General features: G+C 46.7%; 1 protein-coding gene, 1 long non-coding RNA gene and 1 pseudogene across 9 annotated transcripts in view; all 3 read right to left on the bottom strand.

Annotated features, from left to right (window-relative positions):
* LOC110070772 (zinc finger protein 18-like) overlaps positions 1-27,562 on the bottom strand; it is a 134,663-nt gene that overhangs the window by 101,576 nt on the left and 5,525 nt on the right. For 2 of the 6 annotated variants that reach the window (XM_078387419.1, XM_078387414.1), the window contains exons 2-3: positions 26,371-26,844; positions 26,003-26,120 (exon numbers count right to left, since the gene is read on the bottom strand). In XM_078387419.1, coding sequence (XP_078243545.1) covers positions 26,003-26,120; positions 26,371-26,844 — 592 coding nt within the window. Of the gene's footprint in view, positions 1-429; positions 6,412-19,713; positions 24,035-24,593; positions 24,721-25,738; positions 25,819-26,002; positions 26,121-26,370; positions 26,845-27,562 lie in introns of those variants that run through there. The other 4 variants (XM_078387416.1, XM_078387417.1, XM_078387418.1 and 1 more) reach the window with 4 other exon arrangements.
* LOC144587422 (uncharacterized) lies at positions 11,556-17,385 on the bottom strand. Of its 2 annotated transcripts, none has more exons than XR_013542578.1 (3): positions 16,194-17,385; positions 15,067-15,161; positions 11,556-11,596 (listed from the first exon to the last, which is right to left on the bottom strand). It is a non-coding gene; the product is annotated as an uncharacterized LOC144587422 (long non-coding RNA). The 2 variants fall into 2 exon arrangements; XR_013542579.1 differs by having other exon boundaries at positions 11,587-11,596; positions 15,035-15,161.
* Positions 12,317-14,531, bottom strand: LOC144587368 (uncharacterized; annotated as a pseudogene). Its single transcript, XR_013542514.1, has one exon. The product of XR_013542514.1 is annotated as an uncharacterized LOC144587368 (transcript).

Genomic DNA, 27,562 nt, shown 5'->3' with positions numbered 1-27,562 from the left:
CCCCCCCCCCCCAGGGTCTACCTTCTCCCCATGGTACAATTTGCATTACAAATAGAAAGTCCCTTTTCACTGGTCCAAACCCAAATTGTTTTCAACACAGAAGGATTCCCAGGCAGAGGAGGAGGGCGAAGGGGCCTGTCCCATCTGTGAAGTGCTTTAGCCCTCCGAGGCTCCTTTGTGGGAAGAAAAGGATGTTTACTCAAGACTGCTGGAGGTCTCTCCCAGCCCCACACAGTCCCATGACTGTCACCTGCCTCACCAGAAGCAGATCCAAGCAAATGTAATCTCCAGGAGGGGGAAAAAACAGCTGTATTCCAAAACGCCCACAAGAAGGCATGGAAGAGGGAAGTGGGTGAAGAGAGAGAAAAGGGTACTGCAAGGGCTTTGCTTTTAAAATGCAGGCTTTTAACTAAGATGATGGAATACTACCTGTCCTGAATTGACTGCTATGATTTCACTGCATTTAGCATTGTCCAATCTCCTTTGTTGTACTGTATTTTCAAACTGCGGAGGAAGGAGCCCCCGAGGAGGAGGAGGACGATCCCCGGAGAAGGTTCACCTGCCCTGGCCTTGGAGGGAGGAAGAGAGAGAGAGAAGGGAGGGAGGGTCTTCCAGGGACTCCCCGCCAGCTCAGGGCTCCCCTTCTTCCCCCTTTCCTTCTCCCAACGCTCTCACCTCTCTTTCTCCCTCAATCCAAGCCCCACAACCAGCTTCTCCAAGCGCTGCCCCACCTCCCCTCTTTCTCCCCTTCCCGGGGGCTTCGCGGCTTCCCTAAGAGGCGCCTTCACTCCCGCCCGGAACTCTGAAGGAGGGAGGGGGCTCTTCCGGGAAGGAAAAGAGGGGCTCACCTTCGGGGCGGAAACAGGAAGTGACTTCTAGACTTCCTGTCTGCTCATCTAGGAACTAGGATTCAGGGCTCTACCTCCTTTGGAGGACCATCATTCTCTGGAGCATGAAGTCCAGCCGCTTGTCAAGGAAGAACTTGAACCCAGAACCCCGCAGTCAGAGGCCTAAAATCCCTTGAGTTATCTCTCCAGCAGCACATAGGAAATACACTTTTAATGGATAGATGTGGGCTTTTTTATTGTTTGTCTCTGTCCGTCTTTGTGCCCTTTTCAAATCTGCTCTGAGCCGCCTTGAGTCCCAGATTGCAGAGAAAGGTGGGATACCATGAAAGGGGAAGAGAGAAAGACTGCGCACAATATTTGTTTCATCTAATCACAGTAGGAGGGCAGAGAAACTGTTGTTTTATGAAATGAAAGTGGATTTTTTAAATTTATGAATCATATTTACATCCCACCTTTTGCCTAAATGGATAGCACTCACTGCAATTTATAGTATGTATGTATGTATGTATGTATGTATGTATGTATGTATGTATGTATGTATGTATGTATGTATGTATGTATGTATGTATGTATTGTTTAATTTATTTATATATTTAATTATTTATTTATTTATTTATTTAATTTATATGCCACCTTATCCCCCCATTGGGGACCTAAGGCAGATCACAACAGATAAAACAACAAATGTAAAAACATTACATAAATAAAACATATCATCATAGGTATCCTTCCATGTCGAGAGACCATGGTAACATGCTCTGTATCGAGGAGTGTTCTCTCCAGAGCATGAAACCCAGGTAAAGTAATATGGAGGATAGGCTATTACCCAAGCAGCAGATCCCCCCTCTCCACATTGCTGAAATGGTCAAATGGAAAGGCAAGAGCCAATACAACTGGTTCCAGCAACCTTGCAGGAGTTGGCAGAACGACACGAGCTGCCTTCGGGACTCCAGCTTCGGATTTTGCCTCGAGGTTAACTCCGGAAGCCTTTTCCATGAGTGGATATAGCCACAAGGCAGTGGAGGTTTGAAATCAGAGTTTTCCTTCTCTTAGATGGGCTGCCTTCCATGCTGACGAGCCCCACCTACCCGGCCTGCTCTTTAATAGTGCGGAAGTATGATCTGACCCTTAAAACTTTCCTGCCTCCCAGGTGTATGCAATTCTAATTAGCTTTCCTATTTACCATATTAGGGTCAGAGATAGAGTCAGAGAATTTTAGAATTTCACACGCCATTAGGCGCGCGGTCCTGAGACACCCTTATTTAAAGTAGAAAGCCCCACCACCTAGGCCCCACCCCCAGGCCATGCAGTGGGGGGGGGGGATCAAAAGAAAGCCCAGCATAGGAAAAAAAACTCCTCAGCAAAATGTCCATGCAAGCATACCTGGCCTTCATTCTCAGCCCAGCTTCCTAGGGAAAAGGCAAATAAAACAGCTAAGAAACCATTAAACATAGATTAAGATTAAACAATGAAGTATAAAAAAAATCAAAAACATTTATAAATCTCTGATTTCTGATAAACCAGCATTTCTGAGATAACTGACTGCTTCAAGGCCTGCCTGAAGCGGGAAAAAATAATATGAAGAGAAATAGTAACAGATAAAACTCATATTTAAAGGTAAAGGTTCCCCTTAACATTTTAGTCGTGTTCAACTCTAGGGAGCGGTGCTCATCCCCGTTTCCAAGCCATAGAGCCAGTGTTTGTCTGAAGACAGTTTCCGTTGTCATGTGGCCAGTGTGGCTATACACGGAATGCCGTTTACCTTCCCACCGAGGTGATACCTATTTATCTACTTGCATTTACATGCTTTCGAACTGCTAGGTTGGCGAGGAGCTGGGATAAAGTGATGGGAGCTCACTCCATCATGTGGATTCGATCTTACGACTGCTGGTCTTCTAACCCTGCAGCACACAAAGGCTTCTGCAGTTTAGCCCACAGCGCCACCACGTCCCACAAACTCATATTTAATGAAAACTAAACAGAAGGTATGCCTGCAATGTCTATTCTTTGGGATAGTTGCAGTCTGGCAGAAGATACAGAACAATTAAGACTCCGACCACACGTTTTCTGAATATTTTTTATCCCAGAGCTATAATTGCACTTAATTATGAACTTAGAGACCACCAGCAGTGAACAGTTGGACAGCGTTACTTAGCCTGCAGTGCAGATATCTAGTGGGGGATTTTTAGTGGGTGAGGAGTTGAGGATATTTTATGTGCTTGCATGTGGGTCTGGTCTCTGGGTGTCAGTGTGAATTTCATTCTATGTGTATACTATGTACAGTATATACTTACAATGACAATATATTATGGAAAAAAATAGCAAGCAGGTTGTGGTGTGAATCGGAAAAGAAGTCTCATATGGCAGGAGTCCATCCTCTTCTCCGTTCTGTGCCCAGTTCGGCTCCTGCTGCCCACTGACAAGGCTGTGGTGGATGATGAATTGGTTTGGAGAGATTCACTGACTTGCTTCCTGTGAAACGTGTTTCTCTGCTTCATATTCTGTTTCTTGGACAATGTATGATGTTCATCCAATATTCCTTTGGTTGAATGGGTACTTAATCAAAGATCAGATAGGTGGTTTAGTCATAATAATAAATAACAATTATTAAGGGCTGTCAAATCAATCCTATCTTAGGGTAGCCTTTTCCACATTTTGAAACTCTTCTGAGTATAGAGTGCCCAGAAACGCTTTCCCGTTCCCTTGTTCTAGGGGTGCCTTGGGACTGTACAGCTTGCACAAGGTTACACAGGCTGGCTCTTGTCCTAGGGAGCACAGTGGTGAATCAAACCTCTGAATTCATCTCCCTCAGCTATCCTGCCAGTGGTGTATGTATGTTTTAATCTTCCTGTGTATATCGGCGGTAACCTTTACTTTTAAGTTGGGCATCAAATATAACCCTCTGTCTTGTATCCTATTTCTTCAATAATCTCTGAGATTCATCTGTTTTGCTTCAGAGGAACAGTTACTTGGCTACATTCTGGGGGGGATGGATGGAGATGGCAAAGCCCCATGGGAGCTGCATGGAATTAGGGGACTGCTAGTTTTTAAGACACCCTGTACAGTGCCTAATGAGAAGAGACTACCAGTCCCCTTATTCCTTGCAGCTCCTTTGGGATTTAGCAAAGGGTCACGGGTGTAACTGTGGATTTGGGGTTTTGTTTACAGCTGCCTGAATTCTGGCTGGGGAAATTCCTGGTGAATTCTGAGAGTTGTAGTGCAAATATTATTTTTAAAAAAAAAAAGTATCTGAAAAATATAAATTCAGGATGCACGCTATGCTTTTTTAATGAGAGCAAGAAATGTATTTCCCCGGACTTTATCTTAACAAAACATGATTATAGTCTCCATCTAGATAATAAATGCTTCTATTATCTGCCCTCAGATGGCGCCGGTGATGGGTTGATAGCGTTTGTCCCCACCATACCAGTTTGTTTATTTTTATTTTTATTTTGTTTCCTCTCTGTTCTGTCCTCTTCTTCTTTACGTTGCCTGTTGGGTCTCTTACCTGATCCAATGCTGTTGTGCTGTGCTGGGTTGTCCGGGCGAAAAAAGGCTGTTTTGGAGGCTGACGTTGTGGGCTTAAGCTGTGGAACAAGCGGTGGGGTGAGTGCGTGTGTGCGAGAACAAAGACCGACGCTAAGCTCGGAATGTAGGTTTTGGAATCTGGCCGACCAGCGGAAGGAGGACATGTAGATCGAGGGGGCCACCGCTGGAGACTGTTGGAGACTGGCGAGGAGGGAGAGGATAGCCAAGGAGAGCCTGGAGAGCATCAGAAAGCCGCTGAGTTCTTTGCAGTTGCAGAAGGATACCTGTGAAATTTTGGGGATGTCAGGAGGTCTCGTGGAGTAGGTCATTGTGTCCAGGGCTCCATTTGAGAGTGAGCCGACAATCGGCCTCGTGGAGTTGGAAAATCTGCCTTGGGGGCGAAAAAAATCCACTGTCCATGGGTCTTTGCTGGTTGTATTTGTGAGACGCTGTGTTGGGAGCTATAAAAACTGTTCTCTGAGGGAAGAGAAGGGCAATAGTAGCACTACTGTAGAGCCTCGTGGCACTGTGGTTAAACTGCTGTACTACACCTAAAACTGCTCACGACCCGGGGTTCAAATCCCAGGTAGCCGGCTCAAGGTGACTCAGCCTTCTATCCTGCCGAGGTCGGTAAAATGAGTACCCAGCTTGCTGGGGGGAGCAATGTGTAGCCTGCATCATTAACTTGTAAACCACCCAGAGAGTGCTTGAAACGGTATGGAGCAGTATATAAGCAGAACGCTTTGCTTTGCTGCTGCCAGCTTTAATCTTTGTGCTACGATGTCTCCCTCTCTTTTCTGATGAAACTCTTGAAGCATGCCTTTTCTATAAGAACTACACTTTCACTTTTATGACTCTAATAACATCTATTACAAAAACAACAGGACGGACAAAAGTCCTGAACGAAGTGAGGCAGAACAGGACTATATGAGGGGGTAATAACTGTGGGTTTATTTTATATTTATTTTATTTTATTTATTTTGATGTTCTGTTTTTTGTTGTATTTTTTTGTATTACTTTATGTATTATTTTTTATGTTAACTACTCCGTTATTATTATGGCACTGGCACAGCTGCTACTCATTTCAGAAGAACGGTGAACAGATGTTTGAAGGCTGTTCACTGTTCTGGGTCTGTGACCAAACGACAATATCAAGGTGGTCAGATCAGTTCACCTTCCACTCTGAAACTGGTGCTGCTGAACACCAGGTCTGTATCTAATAAATTCTAGCTTATATATGATCGTATTCTGGAGGAGGATGCAGACCTGGCGTGCCTAACAGAAACATGGATAGACGGGGAGGGGGGTCCATGCCCTTGTCATGGGCAGACCACCACCTAATAAAATGTAACTTCTCATTGGCCCTCTCTCCTCACAGGGTGGACTTATTTTAATGGTCTGCCCTCGAAGGCTACTGGATTCTATAGGATTCCAGGATGCCATGAGAGGGGTTTCAGCTGATCTGACCAGTGCTCCTGTTGAGGCTCTGGTTAACGGATGGTTTACCATCGCTACCAGGGGTGTAAACACAATTGTTCCTAAACGACTTCTCCTATGCAGAGCTCGGCCTGCGTCCTGGTTTAATCATGACCTGAGAATGATGAAGCAAAATACAGTGGACCCTCTACTTACGGAATTAATCTGTATTGGAATGGTGGCTGCAGGTCGAAAAGTCTGTAGGACGAGTCTCCATTGAAAACCGATTAATCCCATAACTGGACGTTTTTGTTCCATTTTTGTTCCATTTTGGCTTTTTTCTAGTCTGTAAGTCGATTCTCCGGCTGCAAGTCGAATCTAAATTTTGCAGCCAGAGAAGTCTGTAACTCGAAAAGTCTGTAAGTCGAGCCGTCTGTAAGTCGAGGGTCCGCTGTAGGAGAAGGCTAGAGTGCAAATGGAGAGGAGACCCGACAGTTCAGAACTGAGTAGCTGTCAGGGTTGTGACTAATCGTTACCTAGCTAAGATAAAAGCTGCTATGCGAGCACACTTTACTGACCGGATGAGCAAAGCTTCAAATCAGCAGGCAGAGCTCTTCTGCATAGTTCACGACCTATCCAGAATTGGTCTAGGTGATGGGCCTCCCCCTAGTATCTCACCAGACCAATTTGCAGCATTTTTAAAATCTAAAGTGGAGGCCATCCGCCGGGAACTCTCTCCTTTTTTGGATACAGTGGATCGAGCAGAGATGTCCAGCGCTCCGCCTTGCCCAGTGAGATTTGATCATTTTCAGCCGGTGACACCAGAGATTGTGGACAAGGTACTTGATCGCTGTCGTGCCACCACCTCATCCCTTGACCCTTGCCCGGCCTGGCTAATCAAAACAGCCAGGCCTATAACAACAGAACGGGCAAGAGCAATAATCAATGCGTCTTTCCTTGAGGGCAGGGTTCCTGATCAGGGTGGTGGCTGATCATCTTCAGGCTCACTTGGATGAAACAAATGCCCTGGATCCATTCAAGTTGGGTTTCAGGCCGCGCCATGGTACAGAAATGGCATTGGTCACCCTGTATGATGACCTATTGAGGGAGGCCGAGAGGGGAAAAACGTCCCTGCTGGCCCTCCTTGATATCTCAGCCACCTTTTGACCATGGTATCCTCCTGAGGAGGCTCTCCGAGTTGGGAATAGGTGGCCTGGTGTTTGCTTGGCTCCAATCCTTCTTGGGGGACTGTCCTCAGAGAGTACAGCTTGGGGAGAGGGTTTCGGCTCGGTGGAACCTCAATTGTGGGGTTCTGCAGGGCTCGATAATCTCCCCAATGCTGTTTAATATCTATATGAGGCAGCTGGGTGGGGTCATCAGGGGATGTGGGGCATCGTGTCATCAGTATGCTGATGACACACAGCTCTACATCTCCTTTTCACCAACTGCAGGTGATGCCATCATGTCCCTTCAGTGCTGCTTGGAGGCTGTTCTGCAATGGATGCAGGAAAATGGGTTGAGGCTGAACCCGGACAAGTCAGAAATACTAGGGTGGGTGGCCCCACCATCAGGGATTTGGGAAACTCCCTTTCATTTGGGGGGGGGTAACTCTCACCGCGAAGAGTGAGGTTCGTAGCTTGGGGATACATCTGGACCTAGTGCTTACCATGGAAACTCAGGTGGCGTCAGTGGTCCGATCCGCCTATTTCCACCTTAGGTGGATTGCCCAGCTGTGTCCCTATCTTGATATTGGGGCACTCACCACTTTAGTGCATGTGCTTGTAATCTCAAGATTAGACCACTGTATTGCGCTCTACGTGGGGCAACATTTGAGACTGATGCGGAAACTTCAATTGGTGCAGAATGCAGCAGCCAGACTTCTTAGTGGGGTGAGGAAACACCATCATATCTCTTCCACCCTGGCTGCATTGCATTGACTGCTCTTACGCTTCCGCGTCGATTCCAAAGTTTTAATGATTACTTATAAAGACCTAAACCATTTAGGACCTCACTATTTGACAGAACGCCTTCTCCTACCAAAGTCTACCCGGTTCACTCGATCTAGTCTGGAGGTGCTACTGAGGGAGGTGCTACTAATGCCGAGAGAGGCCCAGAAGGAAAAAACAAGAAGCCAGGCCTTCTTGGTGATGGCTCCTCCATTGTGGAACAATGTACCTTCAGAGATCCGTACGGCCCCTTCACTGGGTGTCTTTAAAAGCCAATTTAAAACATGGCTGTTTAGGCAGGCCCTCCCTCAGGCCATTATTTGATTTATTTTTCTTTTCCATCTTGAACAATTATTTAATTTTTTGGATGTTGATATTATTTTCATTGTTTTTGTTGTGTTTGATGTATGCCACCCAGACTAGTCAAAACGGCTAGATGGGCGGGATAGTAAGTAAGTAAGTAAGTAAGTAAGTAAGTAAGTAAGTAAGTAAGTAAGTAAGTAAGTAAGTAAATAAATAAATAAATAAATAAATAAAGAAGTAAATACGTAAATACGTAAATAAATGTGTAAATAAATAAATAAATAAATTCTAATGTTCAAAGTGTGAATAATTTTGCATCATTCTCTGCTGTGTGGATTCTTTGATGATTTATAAGGTACATTCTCTGTTCAAAGGTCTCTGCTCACTCTCCACACTTCAGCAACATTTCTCCCTTTGTGTGGATTCTGTGATGAGTTCTTAGATTTGCTCTGTGATGGAAGCTCTTTCCACACTGCAAGCATTTATAGGGTTTCTCTCCTGTGTGGATTCTCATAAAATACATAAGCCAAAATACAAATTGATTGTGTTCCCCATCACCATAGTTGGGACCTCTTGCAGTAATCCTCTTCTTCCTCTATCTATCTATCTTTCTTCTTCTTCTTCCTTTATTGTCCTCTTTTCCACGAATTCTTATAGAGATATTTGCTGTATTCTGAGTGTTTCCGTAGCTTCCTTCCATCATGGGCTTCCCAGTGAGCTCATAGACTGGCGTGACAGTTGAACTTTTCCTTGCACACAGAGTACTCAAGCCTCCCATTGCTTTGATCCATTTGACAGAGATTTCTTGGAAATTCCTCAAGGGAGAAGGAAAAGAGTCATTCCTTCTTTTCCAACTGGTTTCAGTTTTCCTTGTCTGTTGCTTTTCCTTTCTTAGGGATGTTTTCCAAGCATACTTCATGCAGTTCATCTTCCAGGAGTCCAAGCATGGCTGGGATCGCCAGGCATGGCTCAGCTCCCAGCAGCAGCGGCGGCGGCGGGGGGGGGGGGGACCTCCGGATGCCTTCCAGGGCTTCTCCGGAGGTCTCAAAGGGCTTTCCCTCCCAAATTTCCTGCCCTTTCTCCCTGCTTTTTTGCCTTCTGAGCTCTCAAAGGGCTCTCCCCCCAACATTGGAAGAAGCCCTTTGAGAGCTCCGAAGGCTCCCAGCAGCAGCAGTAGTGGTGGGGGAGACCGCCGGATGCTTTCCAGGGCTTCTCCGCCTGGAAGGCATCCGGAGGTCCCCCACCCCCACTGCTGGGAGCCACACCGAACCGGGCAATCCCAGCCATGCTCGGACTCCCAGGAGTCCAAGCACGGCCAGGATCGCCTGGCGCGGCTCAGCTCCCAACAGTGGTGGCGGTGGCACGGTAACCTCCGGAGACCTTCCCTGCTGCCATGGGAGGCCTCCTGGAGGTCCGCCACTGCCGTCAATAGTGCCTTCGAAGCACTATCAGCAGCGGGGGGCCTCCGAGAGGCCTCCCATGGCAGCAGGGAAGGCCTCCGGAGGTCCCCCCTGCCAACGCAGGCATGGACCGGGCCTACCAGGGGAGGGCTTCCCCGGGTAGGCCTGGTCTACTCCCTGGGAAAGCCTGGGGAGTAGACCGGTCCTACTGGGGGAAGCCTTCCCCTGGTGGGCCTGTCCACCCTGGGAAAGCCTGCATCGACGGGGGCGGCGGACCTCCGAGAGGCCTCCAGCAGCGGCGCTGGAGCCCTCCGAGTCCCCTGGCAAAGGCGATGGCAGCAGTGGGGGAGGTCCAAGAGGCCTCCAGCAGCGGCGATAATGGCGGCAGGGGACCCCTTGAAGACTGTGAAAAGGTAAGGTTAATTTTTACAAATTAATTTTAATTTTGTGGGGGGGGGTTCTCGGGTGGGTTAGGGATTAATGGGTTTTCAATGCATTCCTATGGGGAATGCATTTTCGACTTGATGACTTTCCGACCTATGGACCCCGTTCCAATACGGATTAATTCCGTAGGTCGTGACCCCACTGTATATTTCTGAAGGTGAAGTTACCAGAACAAGATACTAGATGGAGCCAGAAGCCACACTATATACAGTGGTGCCTCGACTTACAAACTTAATCCTTTCCAGAATGATGGTCGTAATTCGAAATGATCGTACGTCAAAGCACCATTTCTCATTGGAATGTGATTAATCTGTTCCGGCTGAAAAAAAACTCCCCAAAAAACCCCAGACAAACAAAAAACCCACATATCACTGCAAGCCCCATTGGACGCACCAAAATACATAAAAAATCACAGCACAGAAACATAATCCCCCAGCCCAAACCTACCCTGCAAAACCCTGTAAATGTACTTACTCGGAAGCAGAAAGCAGCACCAGGCCCTCCCAAGCCTCCTCCGACGAACACACTCTAATCGTTGGGGCGAAAGAGCTACAAAGAAGCAGCCACTTCGCCTAACAACGGTTAGTACATTTGAATTCCCCACCTTTTTCCCTGCCCTTTTCTTGTTGTAACTCAAAGCTTTCGTTACAGCTAGAAGCAAAATTTTGTGGCCAGAGCTGGTCCTAATCCGAAATGGTTATAAATTGGGAGGTTTGTAAGGCAAGGCACCACTGTACAGAATAATTTTCACTATAGAAACATACTATGTCATTACCAGATGTGACCACCAGGTGGAGTCAGAGACCATGCTATGTACAGCATTCACTATTAAAATTGGGTTCTCTGCATATAAAAAATTTACACACCAGTGTTAAAATGTCAAGTGTCTGTGATGTAAAAAAATGCGACAAAGATAAATCATCTCAGAACTTTTCCCACCTTTAATGAGACCTATGAACTGTACAACTCAGTTGAACAACAAACTGAAATTTTTTAGGTGGAGGGATGGAAAAATAAAAACCAAACAATGCGTCACTTGTACTCACAGTGTCTCTCATACTGGTTGACATTTAAAAATGCACAAAGTTCCACTTTTCAGTAATTGAGCTGCAGTTAACAAAACAATTGTATTGATTATGTCTTTGCTTTCACCTGACAAATTATTGGATTGTGTAATTCATTGCCCTTATATATCTGTGTTTAGTCGTTTAGTCGTGTCCGACTCTTCGTGACCCCATGGACCAGAGCACGCCAGGCCCTCCTGTCTTCTACTGCCTCCCGGAGTTGTGTCAGGTTCATGTTGGTTGCTTCGCAGACACTGTCCAGCCATCTCATCCTCGGTCGTCCCCTTCTCCTCTTGCCATCACACCTTCCTAACATCAAGGTTTTTTCCAAGGACTCTTTTCTTCTCATGAGATGGCCAAAGTACTGGAGCCTCAGCTTCAGGATCTGTCCTTCAAGTGAGCATTCAGGGTTGATTTCCTTTAGAACTGATAGGTTTGTTCTCCTTGCAGTCCAGGGGATTCTCAAGAGCCTCCTCCAGCACCACAATTCAAAGGCATCAATTCTTCGGCGGTCTGCTTTCTTTATGGTCCAGCTCTCACTTCCATACATCACGACAGGAAAAACCATAGCTTTGACTATTCGGACTTTTGTTGGCAAGGTGATGTCTCTGCTTTTCAAGATGCTGTCAAGATTTGTATCTAGGGAACTAAAAATAAAAGTTCAGACTCATCTTTTGTGTTACAAGAAGAGGAACAGCCAAAGTCAAATCCCGAACCTTCTTACAGGGGCCTTTTAGAATCAACAGGATTTCGTCTAGAAAACAGGCTTTCCTAGCTACAGAGAAGCCCATCCAGCAGCCCTAATGATGCAACAGCTGAAACCCTGTAGCTTAGCGGAGGAAGTCACCACTAGAGGAGGCCTGTTTGAATCACGGCAACTGAGGAAGGAGGGGACTCGCCCAATCCCCACAAGCGTCAGTGGGCCTACTCTGGGGTGATCTTCAAGGCTATGCAATAGGATTGCAAACTATTTAGGGAGACCCTCCCAGCAGGACCAGAATGGCAAGCTTCAAGCTGCTGGGGTTCTCGTTTTTGTGCTTTTATACAATGGGGAGCATCCAGGAGGAGGGAAAGAAAGTAAGGAGTGCAGGAGGAAAGGACCCCTGCATCCCCAGTCAGTTGAAGGAGGAGAAAAAAAGCAGGACGGCAGGCAGGAGAAGCCAGGACAGGCCTGACCCCCCCAAAGGGAGCGTGTCCCTGTTTCCCACGGGCACAGAGAGGGTGGCCATGTATCATAAGGGCATCTGTAAGATGGGAGGGGGGGTGTTTGCACCGCTAGCTGAGAAAAAGTCGCTTCTGGAGTTGAGAAAGCAAAACTCTCATCCCAGGTCTTTTCAGGTGGGGGCGGAGAGGGTATTTGACCTGGGAAAATTCTTCCAAGTTCCAAACAAAAAAATGTGACTGCCATCCCTGGTTGAATCAATGATATTTTCAGAATATTCTCAAGCTCCCCCTCCTTCAAATAATACAAGGTAACAGATTGGTTACTTAGAAACACTGGATCATGTCCAGGGACAGCTAACTTGCTTCAAACGAATAGGAATTCTTAATTGATTAGCTAATATTTCATCATTCTTTGGGGACATATGGGGCAAAGGGGGGAAAAAGGACTTTTGGGATGGGGGAAGGGGCTGGAGGGCTCATCTTAGAAAGGGAACTGCATTTCCAGGGTTTTGTTTTGTTTGCTTTTTGGTGTAGGAAAAAGGTCAGTGAAGAGGAAAAGAGGACAATCCACGGCAGTCACTAGAAAATCAGATTCCGCCCGAGTGTTTCTCGTTCTTTGTTTCTATAGGAAACACAATTTTATCTTTCCCTGATGCAATGTCTGGAGGCAGACCTGCCAAATTCTCACCGGGGTGAATGTTTCGATGGGAAATCAGATGCCTCCCCTTCTGGAAGGTCTCGTGACCCTCCAAGCATTTAAACTTTTCTCTCTCTCTCTCTCTCTCTGTGGCTTCTTTGATGAGAAGTGAGTTGCACCCTGTGCCTGAAGCTCTTCCCACATTCCAAGCACACAAACGGTTTCTCCCCTGTGTGGATTCTCATGTGGTTTTTAAGGGTTGTGTTGCGACCAAAGCTCTTTCCACACTCTGAGCACACAAACGGTTTCTCCCCAGCGTGGATTCTCATATGGCGAACCTGATGTGTGCTGTGAAAAAAAGCACTTTCCACAGACCAAGCATTTAAACGGTTATTCTCCATTATGCAGTTTTTGATGAAACCAAAGGGTTGCATTGTGACGGAAGCTCTTTTCACATTCCAAGCACGCAAACGGTTTCTCTCCTGTGTGGATTCTCATGTGGTTTTTCAGAATTGTGCTCTGGCCAAAGCTCTTTCCACATTCCAGACACGTAAAAGGTTTCTCCCCTGTGTGGATTCTCATGTGGTCATTCAGGGTTGTGCTGTGGCTGAAACTCTTCCCACATTCCAGACATGTCAAAGGTTTCTCCCCTGTGTGGATCCTCATATGTCGAACCTGGTATGTCCTTTGACTGAAGCACTTTCCACAGACCAAGCATTTAAATGGTTTTTCTCCATTATGGAGTCTCTGATGAAAAGAAAGAGTTGAGTTGTGACGGAAGGTCTTTCCACATTCTGAGCACTTAAATGGCTTCTCTCCTGTGTGGATCCTCAGATGATCAGCCAGGGATGCCCTGTGACTGAAGCTCTTTCCACATTCCAAGCATTTATAAGGTTTCTCCCCTGTGTGGATTTTCACATGGCTGCTAAGATTTGGACGCTGACGGAAACTCTTTCCACATTCCAGGCATTTAAAAGGTTTCTCCCCTGTGTGGATTTTCACATGGCTGGTAAGGTTTGCACAACGACGGAAACTCTTTCCACATTCCAGGCATTTAAAAGGTTTCTCCCCTGTGTGAATTTTCACATGGCTGGTAAAGATTGCACGCTGAAGGAAGCACTTTTCACATTCCAGACATTTAAAAGGTTTCTCCCCTGTGTGGATTTTCACATGGCTGGCAAGGTTTGTATGCTGACGGAAGCTCTTTCCACATTCCAGGCATTTAAATGGCTTCTCCCCGGTGTGGATCCTCAGATGACGACCCAGGGACGCCCTGTGACTGAAACTCTTTCCACACTCCACACATTTAAAGGGTTTCTCTGTGTCCGTTCCCTGAGAGAAAACAAGGTTCGGTATTTGCTGGAAGCTCTTTCTACTTTCGAAGCTCTGAAAAGTTTGATGAATTCCAAAGGGTGAATGATCACAAAGACTCTTGGCACCTTCTGGGATTTTCAGCAGTCTCTCTCTCATGTGGATTGTCCAAGCAGCACTTAGACGACAGTTATTTCTGGACAAAGAACATTTGCCCGTTTCCTTCCTTTTCTCTCTATTTTCATGGTGCAGAGCATCTTGCGAATCTCTGAGTGGAAAAGCAAACTCTTTGTTTTTACTGTGTGTTTTTGCTTCACTTCTCCTTCCTTGAAGACGACTCTCTTTACAAACGTTTGTTTCCAAGCCTACCCAACACAATTTTTCCTTGTTCTCACTGAGTCTTACCTCACGGACTGAAATAAGAGAAACAAAATCCCATTGGAAGGGGGCACCTCGGCATGCTGAACAAGTTGGCATCACCTCTATGACACTAGGCATCCCAAAATGACCAGAAGGGGGAATTTAGAACTAAGCAAGAGAAAAGAATGGTCAGTTCCCTTGGGTTGACTATCAGACTTCCTGCACCAACAGTTAGTCTCCTATTCTTACAAGCCTGCCTGTCAGTCCCACCTCCTTTTCCTGTTTCTCTAAAGGGGAGGAGCTATCACTGGCCCTTTCCTGTCTGCTTTCTGGGGAATGTATCAATTAGTGAGGATTAAGCTTTAGACCTTTACATTTGAAATTGAATATCCTATCCAAGTGACTAGTTGTTTTTCAGATGTTTTATTGTGGATTTGCAGTTGGACTTGGCATTCAAGTATCTAAACCCCACCTGTTGTGCTACAGAAAGAAAAATTTTGATGGTTTCCCGCTCTCTCATCTTGTGAACATTCACAGCAGTGATAGGCTACATATTCTTTGGTACCATCTGCACTGTGAATCTGTCAACTGAAGGGAAAAAAGCAAAGCTCACCCAAAGACAACACATTTTCACACGTCTCTTACATGACGTCCCTGTGGCAGGCCCTTTGGTTCTGGTCCAGCAATGCCCACTCCGCCTCTGTGAAATTCACGGCAACTTCGTCAAAGGTTACAGGACCCTGAAAGAAGAGGAAGCCTTTCATCCTCAGAGAGAATGCGGTTGTTCGACTCTCACTAAGTACCGCCAAGAAGAGAATGAACACATTTAAAGATGGGCATGAAGCGGTTTGTCCTAGGGCATAAGGGGGGTGGCACAGGTACTGCTGCTCCCCTTCCCTGTCTCCTCTGGCTCAACCAGCGACTGACCAGGCCCAGCACCCTCACTTCCTGCACCTCCTCCAGTCCCAGAGAGTGATGGTCTTCCAAAGGAGATAGAGCCCTGGAATCCTAGTTCCTAGATGAGCAGACAGGAAGACTAGAAGTCACTTCCTGTTTCCGCCCCGAAGGTACGCCCGTCTTTTCCTTCCCGGAAGACCCCCTCCCCTCTTCAGAGCCCTAAATCCCTGTGCCGTCTCTCCTGCAGCACATAAGAAATACACTGATTAAGTGGATTCCCATTCCCCTTTTTAATTTTTCCCCTCCTCTCCTGGATCTCCCCTAGAAGAGCCATGGAAGGAAAACCTCCTGAACCATCCCTAAAGGACAGTCCGTGTTTTGTATGTGTGTGGGGGGGGGGAGAGGAAGTGGCCTTCCTCCGCCCCCTCCCTGCCAGCTGACCCCCGTTCCTTCCTCTCCTTCCTTTTCTTGACAGCCACCGATGCCCGCAGGCAGGAGAAAGTCGGATGGGGTCTCCTCAAAGGAAAACCCAGGTTGAGCCCCCCCATGCACTCTCCAAACACACACACAGACACACACACACACACAGAGATTGCCTTGCTGAGAGCGCATATCTGGGGGCAAGGTCTCCCTTTTTTGGGGGGGAATCCCCGACCTCCCACCTCCGCCCCCCTCCCCAATATCCCCAACTAGGCGACTAGGGAGAGAAGATGGGTCCGTGCCACGGAGACCCCAAGAGAGCGGGTGTGTGCGGCTTTTTTGCAATCCGGATGGCAGGGAGAAGAACCCTCACCTGCCTGGGGGGGGGGGGTTGCTTTCCTTTTTTGGAAATCTCCCCCTCCCAATATTTTCCCCCCCTCCCCCCCATGACTCACCTCCTTACTGGTCCTGAGGCAGGAAACTCCCAAGGAGACCCCTTGGCAAGCGCGTTCCCCGGAGACCATAGAGACGGAAAGAATCCGATGCGCCTTCCCACCGATTCCGGTTTGGCAAAAAGGAGCTCCTCCATCCTCTTTCGTAGCTCTAGGTTTCACGAATGAAGGAGGGAGGAGAGGGGGAAACACTGAGAAAGAAAAGACGGGGTCTGGCACGTAGGAATTCGTCGTCATCTTCCTCTTCCTGCTCTCAGCCCCTCCCCGTCGCTCTTCATTCGTGGAAATCTCGCTTCTCCCTCTCGGGTCCTGGAGGATCCCCTTTGCGAAGTGGGTCTCCTCGGGAGAGCCAAAGTCTCAACCCCCCCCCGCCCGGGGTTACTCCCAACCCCTCCCTCTTTCTGAAATCTTTAAGGCTGCAAGCCCCCCCCCACGAAGGGAAAGGGGCCAAGAAGGTGCCGGGAGGAACTGTCTGGGGAAGTTGAACAATAGAAGGAAGGCATTTGGGAGGATTCAGGATCCCAAGAAGAGGCGAGGCGAGGACTGGCGGGGGTGGGGGGAGCCTGGGGAACCCGCCATGGACGAAGTTTCGGTATTTTGAATGATTTTGACCTCGTTTTTTAATCCTGCCCAAGGTTTTCTTGCTTTTAGCGTTATTTATAGCGTTGCGAGTCGCCCAGGAGCAGAAAGGCGGCTTCATAAATAAATACTGTACAGTAATTACTGTAAATAGGCGAGTCCCTCAAGGACTACACTTCCTAGGGAAAGGCAGGAAAGAAAGGCTTCCATCTCCTCATCCCCTCAACTCCCAAACTGAGGGGAAGTCGAGGGAGGGGGGGGGAAGGGTAATCCTGTTGTCCCCTTTTCTCTTCACGCCTGACAGGAAAAGAAAAAAAAACCAGGAGAATGAAGGAAGGCGCTTCGCCTCAGGCGGCACACAGAACGGGGTCGCCCTTCACCCCCATTTCTCCCCCCCTCCCGCCCCCAAAATTTCAAGGCCCTCTTCTCTCCTCAAGGGGCCTTTTAGTCCTGGGGGACGGGTGGGGGGAGGGACGCCTTTTTTTTCCCTCCAAAGGACCAACCGCTGCTTCGGTTCGCCTTACTTCTTGCCCCTGCGCGCGTGGGCGCGCGAGACTCTACCCCCAAGGTTCACGTGCGTTAGGCAAGGTGCTTGAGCGCATGCGCAACATCTCTTCTCCCCCCCCCTTCATAAGGGACAGGAGGGCGAAGAGGGCATGGCCCAGCCGGAAGGATTGGCGCCTCCTCCCTCCATCACCCTCAGACGGATCTCTCGCCTAAAAACGCCCCTCCCACTTTCTCTCCCAGCCAATCAGACATGTTTGGACCGACACGCTCCTTGCTCCTCGTTTCCCCCCCCCCCAACAAGGCATTTCCAACCCTCGCCAGGCATTTACCGACAACCCGCCATCAGGCTAGTCCGTAATGAGGCGGAGACGCAGAACGAACACGCCAGCGGTGAAGCAGCAGCCCTGGGGGGGGGGCGTTTATTTAGAAGCTACCCCTGAGAAAGCCACATTCCAAGGAGAAAATAGCAGATTATCTTTTTAAATTTTATTTTATTTAACAGCGATCATACCTAAGAAACAAATCTGAGGAAAAACAAGATGTTTTGATGGGTGGGAGGGGTTGCTTTTTAAATACCTTATCTCTGCAAAAATGCTCACAGATCAGTAGTGGCATGTCATTAGATTCAATAAATTCAATAAAGAAACAATTTAAAATTGTTTAATTAATTAATTAATTTAATTAAAAATCAATAAATCTTAATCTATCAATCCATTTAATCTAAGGGCAACAGGTTTATTTGGATAAAACCCCAGGATTAGCAGGGTTCAAGTTTTTAAACATTTCTTTAAAAGAGAATTTTGCAACCCTGAGGAATATATGCTCATGGGTGACCATTTCTCGCAGTTCATATCATTGGATAAGATTGTACTTAACTTTCCAGTTCTTTGCTATTCTTAATTTAGCTGCTGTTAATAGATTATTTTCTTGTCCAGTTCCTTTGCTCACAGTTAAATATTGATAAAATATTTAACAGAGACTGTACAGAGACGGCAGCGGTCGCCCTGTACGATGACTTGTTGAGGGAGGCCGACAGCGGTAAAATTTCTTTGTTGGTCTTCCTCGACATCTCAGCGGCCTTCGATACCATCAACCACGGTATCCTCCTGAAGAGGCTCTCTGAGTTGGGTATCGGTGGCTTGGCTCTAGCCTGGCTCCGTTCCTTCTTGGAAGACCGCCCCCAGAGAGTGCAGCTTGGGGAAGAGTATTTCGGCCCCATGGAGTCTCAATTGTGGGGTTCCACAGGGGTCGATCATCTCCCCAATGCTTTTTAATATCTATATGAGGCCACTGGGTGGGGTCATCAGGGGATGTGGAGCATCGTGCCATCAATATGCTGATGACACCCAGCTCTATATTTCCTTTTCACCAACTGCAGGAGATGCCGTTCTGTCCCTCCAGCACTGCCTGGGGGCCGTACAGCAGTGGATGCAGGAGAACGGGCTAAGGCTGAACCCGGACAAGACGGAAGTTCTGAGGGTGGGTGGCCCTGTGGATGGTGGCTTGGGAAACTCCCTCATGTTTGGGGGGGTGGCCCTGGCCGCAAAGAGTGAAGTCCGCAGCCTGGGGGTACACCTGGACCCGATGCTCATCATGGAAACGCAGGTGGCATTGGTAGTCCGCACCGCCTTTTTCCACCTTTGGCGGATTGCCCGGCTGCGACCTTACCTAGACACGGGGGCGATCACTACCTTAGTACTTGCGCTCGTAATTTCTAGATTAGACTACTGTAACGCGCTCTACGTGGGGCTTCCTTTGAAGCTGATGCGGAAACTTCAAGTGGTGCAGAATGCGGTGGCCAGACTCCTTACTGGAGTGAGAAAATACCAGCATATCTCTCCTACTCTGGCCATGCTGCACTGGCTGCCCATCCGTTTCTGCATTGACTTCAAAGTGTTAATGCTTACATATAAAGCCCTAAACGGTTTAGGACCTCGATACTTGGCGGAACGCTTACTCCCAACTAGTTCTACCCATGTCACCTGTGCGAGCCAGGAGGTGAGGCTGAGGAGCCTGACGCTGAGGGAGGCCCGGAAAGAACTAGAAACCGGGCTTTCTCGGCGGTGGCTCCTCGTCTCTGGAATAACCTACCTCCGGAGATTCGCGCTGCACCCTTGCTGGGTACTTTTAAGAACCAACTAAAAACATGGATGTATAGGCAGGCCTTCCCTTCCAGTTAATTCCTGTCCTCTTTCCTTTCCCCCCCTCTTTATTTGATTTATTTTTATTTTTCCCATCTTATAGAATCATTTAATTAATTAATTGTTATAAATTTTTTTAGAACTTGTTATCCTTATGTTGTAAGCCGCCTAGAGTGGACGAAATGACTAGATAGGCGGGGTATAAATACAATAAATAAGTAAATGAATGAATGAATGAATAAATAAATAAATAAATAAATAAATAAATAAAATAAAAAAAAGCGCTATTTTAAAACTTATTCTTAGATTTAATATTAATATTTTGTTTATTTCTTTTAAAAACAGCTTCCAAAATTTCGATAGATATTCACATTCCCAACACATGTGAAGGCAGAGTCCCACTTCCTGTCCACATTTCCAACATATTTTAGAATATTTTTTTTATCCATACAGTTCAGTTTCACTAATTTTAAGGACCATCTCCAAACCAATTTTTAAAATTTTTCTTTTATAGATATACAATAAAAAAAGAATGCATATATTCTTCTACTTCTCAATATCAATTTCTTCTCTCAAATCTACTTCCTGTAGCCTCTTTGAAATCTCTGGTTGATCCTCTGCTTCTATTAATGCCTTATACATTTTTCATTCATTTCCCTCTCATTTTTTTCCCATCTGAAAATAAGCAGATTATCAAAGTGAAGCTACCACAACAAGAGAAAGCAAAGAAATGACTGTCAGGACGGCAGTTAGCTTGCTAGCAGAGTAACAGACAACACGGTGGGAGAAAGTGAGATGATACTGTTTCAGCCAGGCTCTACAATTGAGATGTAATTGGTTCGAAAAAGGAGAACCCCAGGTATCACCTCAAGACAACTGGAGGATGATCAAGGGCTGGCATGATCAGCAAGCCGCAGAGGAAAACATCCACTGTTATTAAACTTCTAGTTCTCTCGGGTCATTTCTCACTTTCAAGTGAGAAAGGGATCTGCCAGAAAATGGAGAAAAAGGGTTACATGAAGCAAGAGGGGAAATAATCCGGCCTATGGGGGTTCTCCCTCCAACTGGTATACATGCCTTTTCTAGTCCTTGACTCTTTTTCTCTTCACTTTTACCCAGGAAAATAATGGTCTTATCTAACCGTTTCCCTCAACCTTCACTACCTATCCCTCCCTCCCTCCCTCCCTTTTTACCTTATCAGAAAAGACATTCTTCAGGATGGCTCCCTCTCATCCCCTAAAAGATGAAACTAAAACCAGTTTTAGCCGGACTCTGAATTGGAGGGGCTCAGAAATGTTAAAAAAAGAGAAGACCTCAGCTGTGTAAAGTTTCAAGGTGTACCTGTTCGGCTTGCTTAAAGCTAATGGCTTCCTGTTTGTGTGTGTGTGTGTCTGGCACCTTTGTAGGGGGCCACAGACTGGAAACAATTATTCACACACCACCTCATAAGACTTGTTCTGTGACTTACACATTCCTAATTCAGCCTCTATTTCTTTCATGTGTTTATGGCCGGGGTCAAAATGAGAATGGCTGCATTAAAGAAAGGCTCAAGAAAGTGAGTCACGCTGCATTCCTAAGGGCAAGACTGTAAACTTTCAGACAGTGACCCTGATCAGGATCCAAACTTCCCAGGTCTCTCTCTCTCTCTCTCTTTCACACAGACTCTGACTTTCTCATTGGCCAAAATCCTATTAAGGCTGTGTCTATCCAGGGTTCTATCACTCCATTTGCTCAGGAGGTCACAAGAAGGTTGAAATAGATTTGTTTTGGTCACAATGACACCATGTAAAGTGAACTGTGTGTTTTTGTCCTCTCTATGCAGAAAGAGAAAAGTCATCCAAAGGGTTCTCCAAGGGAACCAATCCTGCCCTGAAAACCTTAATCCTTCTTAAACAGCTTCACCTCTTAGTAACTAACTGGAAAGGAAGAAGAAAAGTCCAGAGGATTCCCCAGGCACTGATTTATTTCCTGGTGTCAGCCCTAAATTTTCTTCAGAGGAACTCAGGCCAGGCCAAAAGTTCTCAGAGAACATTTTTTAGCAAGAGAGGTGTGGCACTGCCTGAGTGTGTTTTCCCTCCCTTTCATTTCATTTTCACAATGAAAACACATATGGAAAGGATATAGGTAACAACAATAGTAATTTATTTTCCCTAGCTCACAAGTACTTGCAAACATTTGCGAGGAGTAAGATCAGAACTGGCCACTAGAGGGAACTGAAAGACAATACATAACTGGAGTGACCTTAATGATTTTTTAAAAAAATAAATCCTAAACGCTGCTGAAGAAATTTTTTTGAGATTATGTTCCCTTCACTCACCCTTCATCATAATGCCCCCCCTTAATGGCCTGTCAAAGAGAGCTGGCTTGTTAAATTTATCAGGAATAAATCCTAATTCTTTTTTTGAATTGGAACATTCAGATTACTGTACAGCCAACTTTAGTCGTCGGTTCTCATTGGCCGAAATCCTACTGCTTAGCCTAGTCACCTGCAACTAGAGTAGACCCACTGAATCCAGCGGGGATCTGGTGAGTCTGCAAGAGCCATTGATTCAATGAGGCTACTCTAGTGGTGACTTACTGAGAAGTTCTTCTCTAAATGACTGCATTTGGGCTATAGCTGCCGGGATTCTGCCTAGGGAAATTCTTGCAAGTTGCAAAAAAAAAAAAAAAGTGACTGCCCTCCCTGGTTGAATCCATAAGATTTTCTAAATATTCTCAAGCTCCCCTTCCTTCAAATAATACAAGGTAACAGATTGGTTAGTTCGAAACACTGGATCATGTCCAGGGACAGCTAACCTGCTTCAAATGACTAGGAAGTCTTACTTGACTAGCTTATGTTTCATCAATTTGGGGGGGGGGGGGGTCTACACGTAAGGAAAAGCCCGAATCCAACTCTTTCCGCACAGTTCTTTTTGCCAACATCCAAAGAGGAATGGAAAGTCAGAAAAGGGAGAATAAAAAACTAACAACACAAAACTGGAGGGATCATCTTAGAAAAGGAACTGCATTTCCATGGCAGTCATTAGAAAATCAGATTCTGCCCCAGTGCTTTTTGGGGAACTACAAAAATCTGTTCTCGTTCTTTGTTTCGATAGGAAACACAATTTTATCCTTCCCCAATGCAATGCCTGGAGGCAGATTTGCCAAGTTCTCATCGGGGTGAATATTTCGATGAGAGAAAAGATGCCTGACTTTCTGGAAGGTCTCGTGACCCTCCAAGCATTTCAACTTCTCTCTTTCTCTCCGCATGACTTCTTTGATGAGTAGTGAGTTGTGCGCGCCGCCTGAAACTCTTCCCACATTCCAAGCACTTAAATGGTTTCTCCCCCGTGTGGATTCTCATGTGGTTATTCAGGGTTCCGCTGTGACCGAAGCTCATTCCACATTCTGAGCACTTAAATGGTCTCTCCCCGGTGTGGGTCCTCAGATGACAATCCAGGTGTGCCTTGTGACGGAAGCTCTTTCCACATTCCAGGCATTTAAAAGCTTTCTCCCTTGTGTGGATTTTCACATGGCTGGCAAGGTTTGTACGGTGACCGAAGCTCTTTCCACATTCCAGGCATTTAAATGGTTTCTCCCCTGTGTGGATTCTCATGTGGTCATTCAGGGTACTGCTCTCGCCAAAGCTCTTCCCACATTCCAGACATGTAAAAGGTTTCTCCCCTCTGTGGATCCTCGAATGAGAATCCAGGGACGCCTTGTGATTGAATCTCTTCCCACATTCCGGACATGTAAAGGGTTTCTCCCCTGTGTGGATCCTCAGGTGACAAGCCAGGGATGCCCTGTGACTGAGGTTCTTTCCACACTCTAAACATTTAAAGGATTTCTCTGTGTCTGTTCCCTGAGGGAAAACAAGGTTCGGTCTGTGCTGGAAGCTCTTTCTCTCTATTTCTCTGTGGCTTTTTTGATGAGAAGTGAGTAGCCTCCTCTCCCTGAAGCTCTTCCCACATTCCAAGCATTTAAATGGTTTCTCCCCCGTGTGGATTCTCATGTGCTTCTTCAGGGTTCCACTATTACCGAAGCTCTTTCCACATTCTGAGCACTTAAATGGTCTCTCTCCGGTGTGGGTCCTCAGATGACAATCCAGGTGTGCCTTGTGACGGAAGCTCTTTCCACATTCCAGGCATTTAAAAGCTTTCTCCCTTGTGTGGATTTTCACATGGCTGGCAAGGTTTGGACGGTGACTGAAGCTCTTTCCACATTCCAGGCATTTAAATGGTTTCTCCCCTGTGTGGGTCCGTGAATGACAATACAGGGACGCCCTCTGAGTGAATCTCTTCCCACATTCCAGACATGTAAAAGGTTTCTCCCCTGTGTGGATCCTCAGGTGACAAGCCAGGGATGCCCTGTGACTGAAGTTCTTTCCACACTCCAGACATTTAAAGGGTTTCTCTGTGTCCGTTCCCTGAGGGAAAACAAGGTATGGTCTGTGCTGGAAGCTCTTTCTACTTTCGAAGCTCTGAAAACTTTGGTGAATTCCAATGGATGAATGATCATTTCTACTGTGTGTATTTTCTTCAGTTCTACTTCCTTGAAGATGACTCTCTTTACAAATGACTGTTTTCAAGCGTACCCAGCACAATTCTTCCTGGTTCTCGCTGTGTCTTACCTCACGGGCTGAAATAAGATAAAATAAGAAAATCCCATTGGAAGGGGGCACTTCGGGATGCTGAACAGGTTGGCATCACCTCTGAGAACCTATTCAAACCAATATTACCAGGAGGAGGAATTTGGATATAAGCATGAGGAAAGAATGGTCTGTCCCTTTCTTGATGCTCAGACCTCCTGCATCTACAGTTAGTCTGATGCTCTTAGAAGTCTGCTTTTCAGTCCCACCTCCTTTTCCTGTTTCTCTAAAGGGGCAGAGCTATCACTGGGTCCTTTCCTGTCTGCTTTCTGGGGAATGTATCAATTAGTGAGGATTAAGCTTTAGACTTTTACATCTGAAATGGAATATCCTATCGGACTAGTTGTTTTCCACCTGTTTTATCGTGGATTTGCAGTGGGACTGAGCATCCAAGGGTCTAAACACCACCTATTGTGCTACAGAAAGAAAAACTTTAATAGTTTTCCTCTCCCTCATCTTGTGAACGTTCACAGCAGTGATAGGCTACATATTCTTTGGTACCATTTGCACTGTGGGTCTGTCGACTGAAGGGGGGAAAGCAAATCTCACCCAAAGATAACACGTTTTCACGCGTCTCCTCCATGACGTCCCTGTGGCAGGCCCTTTGGTTCTGGTCCAGCAATGCCCACTCGGCCTCTGTGAAATTCACAGCAACTTCATCAAAGGTTACAGGACCCTGAAAGAAGAGGAAGCCTTTCATCTTCAGAGAGAATGCGGTTGTTCGACTCTCACTAAGTACCGCCAAGAAGAGAATGAACACAACTAGGGATGGGCACCACCGAAGAATTGATGCCTTTGAATTGTGGTGCTGGAGGAGACTCTTGAGAATCCCCTGGACTGCAAGGAGAACAAACCTATCAATTCTAAAGGAAATCAACCCTGAGTGCTCACTGGAAGGACAGATCCTGAAGCTGAGGCTCCAGTACTTTGGCCATCTCATGAGAAGAGAAGACTCCTTGGAAAAGACCTTGATGTTAGAAAAGTGTGACGGCAAGAGGAGAAGGGGACGACAGAGGATGAGATGGCTGGACAGTGTCTGCGAAGCAACCAACATGAAATTGACACAACTACGGGAGGCAGTGGAAGATAGGAGGGCCTGGCGTGCTCTGGTCCATGGGGTCACGAAGAGTCGGACACAACTAAACGACTAGACGATGACGAGGGATGGGCACAAACGAGTTTGTCCCAGTTCATCAGGGGGCAGCGCAGGTACTGCTGCTCCCCTGCCCTGTCTCCACTGGCTCAACCAGTACCCTCACTTCCTGCACCTCCTTCAGTCCCGGCAGCAGCTCAGGCTTCTCTGCCCCACCCCCTCTTGGCTGACCTGCCACTCAGAGAAAAGGGGCGGGGAGAGTAGTCTGTGCTCTTGCTGGTGACTGGGAGATCAGCCGAGGAGGTGGGAAAAGCAAGCACGTTCAGGAGAGTGAGTGGCTGATTGGAAGAAGAGGCAGCGGGGGGGAGCCACAGCCCAACACAAACTGGGATGAACTGGTGCATGCCCCTCTCTAAGCACAAAATGTAGGCTGGGAATCCGAGGCCAGACTGAACCGTTCCCTGAGGAAACCGCCAGGACATTTACGACACAATATTGAAAGAAGTGAATAGAAGGGACCAAACTGTAACCGGCTGAGGAGGCAGCCAGGAAACAATGGTGCTCAGGAACCTTCCCCATCTCCCCATCCAATCCCCTTTACCTGTTCTGGCTGCACAGGCACAGCTTCCATTCCTCTGCAAATGGGAGATGAGGGAGAAGTTACCTGCATATTTTCAATGCCTGCAAGAAAAGATCTCTTATTTTTCACGTGAATTTTATCCTCAACTTACTCAAAAAGGAACCTTCCTAATTTGATCAACTAATATTTCATAAATTGCACGCAGGAGGCTTCAAAGGCCATACACTGCCTTTGGAAAGATGCAAAGAAGGGAGATGGAGAAGAAATGTGTTGACTGGGTCTTACCCTGTGAGACGGCTCCTCCGATCCCCTCCAGCCTGTTCCTCGGGAGCAGTGGCCTCTGCCTGAGGGACAAAGGAGAGTCCACTGCCAGAGGGGAGCCAGAGACAGATTCTGAAGAACCCTGTTCAAAAATAATAATAAAATTAAAATAAAATGAAAGGAAATAAAATGATATGAAATGATATGAAATAAATAAATATAAATGAATGAATATATGAATAAAAATTAAAAAAAACACACAGAGAGACAGCAAAGTCCAGATACCCAACACAGGAAGGGGAACAAATTTAAGAACAGTAGAGTTAAGAACATCAGATTTAGGAAGAAGAGTGGAAATGTTTGGTTAGGCAACTTATAAAAAAATAATTGACCTGAACTCTCACCAGCTCCTCTTCCTCCTTCTTATCCACGCTCTGGCTCAGGAGGAAACCTTCCGCCAGGGACACGGCCTGGGAAGTGGATTCTGGCTTGCACTCTCTAACCCAGATCTTCATCGCTGGTGGCAGGACAGCCAGGAACTGTTCAAGGACGATCAGGTCCAGCATTTCAGCCTTGGTGTGTTTTTCTGGCTTCAGCCACTGACGGCAGAGACTATGAAGTTGGCTACAAACCACTCGGGGCCCTTCATCCTCCTGGTAGCTGAATTCCCGAAAATCCTGGCACTGGACCTCTGGGTCAAGATAGTCCGTATCAAGGTTGTTATGTCCAGTTCCTACTGGGAATTCCTCGTTGCTCCAACCCTTCATGTCATTCAGCTCCTTTCCAGCTCCAGAACTGGCTGAGACCTCCAATTTCATCTCCAATAGAAGCCAAAAGAATGGAAGCCAATGGTCTGCCTTTTCCCTCTGTAGGAGAAGCAAAGACATCGCAAAACTCAAGGGCAAGCTCAAGGCTTGGGAATGGCTCATTTATTTGAGACAGAGATTGAAGGAGGAGAAATAAAATAAATAAATAAATAAATAGAAAGCAACTGACCATGCAAAACCATTCTACAGACTCTGCTTTCTCTAAATTTTGTGCTCTCAACTTTTCTTTAAAAAACCCCTTCACCAGGGACTACCTTCTCCCAATGGTACAATTTGTATTACAAATAGAAAGTGCCTTTTCACTGGTTCAAACCCAAATTGTCTTCAACAGAAAAAGATTTGCAGGCAGGGGAGGAGGGCGAAGGGGCCTGTCCCAACTGGGAAGTGCTTTAGCCCTAGGAGGCTCCTTTGTGGGTAGAAAAGGATGTTCACTCAACACTCCTGGAGGTCTCTCTCAGCCCCACATGGCCCCATGACTGTCGCCTGCCTCACCAGAAGCAGATCCAAGTGAATGTGATCTCCAGGAGGGGGGGAAACAGCTGTATTCCAAAACGCTCACAAGGAGGCATGGAAGAGGGAGGTGGGTGAAGAGAGAGAAAAGGGTACTGGAAGGGCTTTGCTTTTAAAATGTAGGTTTTTAACTAAGATGACGGGATACTATCTATCCGGAATTGACTGCTCTGTTTTCGGTGCATTTACGATCGTTCTAATCTCCTTTGTTTAATTGTGTGTGTTTTCAAATTGCGGAGGAAGGAGC

The sequence above is a fragment of the Pogona vitticeps genome, chromosome 2, assembly GCF_051106095.1.
Source record: "Pogona vitticeps strain Pit_001003342236 chromosome 2, PviZW2.1, whole genome shotgun sequence".
Lineage (NCBI taxonomy): Eukaryota > Metazoa > Chordata > Lepidosauria > Squamata > Agamidae > Pogona > Pogona vitticeps.
The sequence above is the reverse complement of the archived record's forward strand: the minus strand, read 5'-3'. Positions and strand labels throughout refer to the sequence as shown.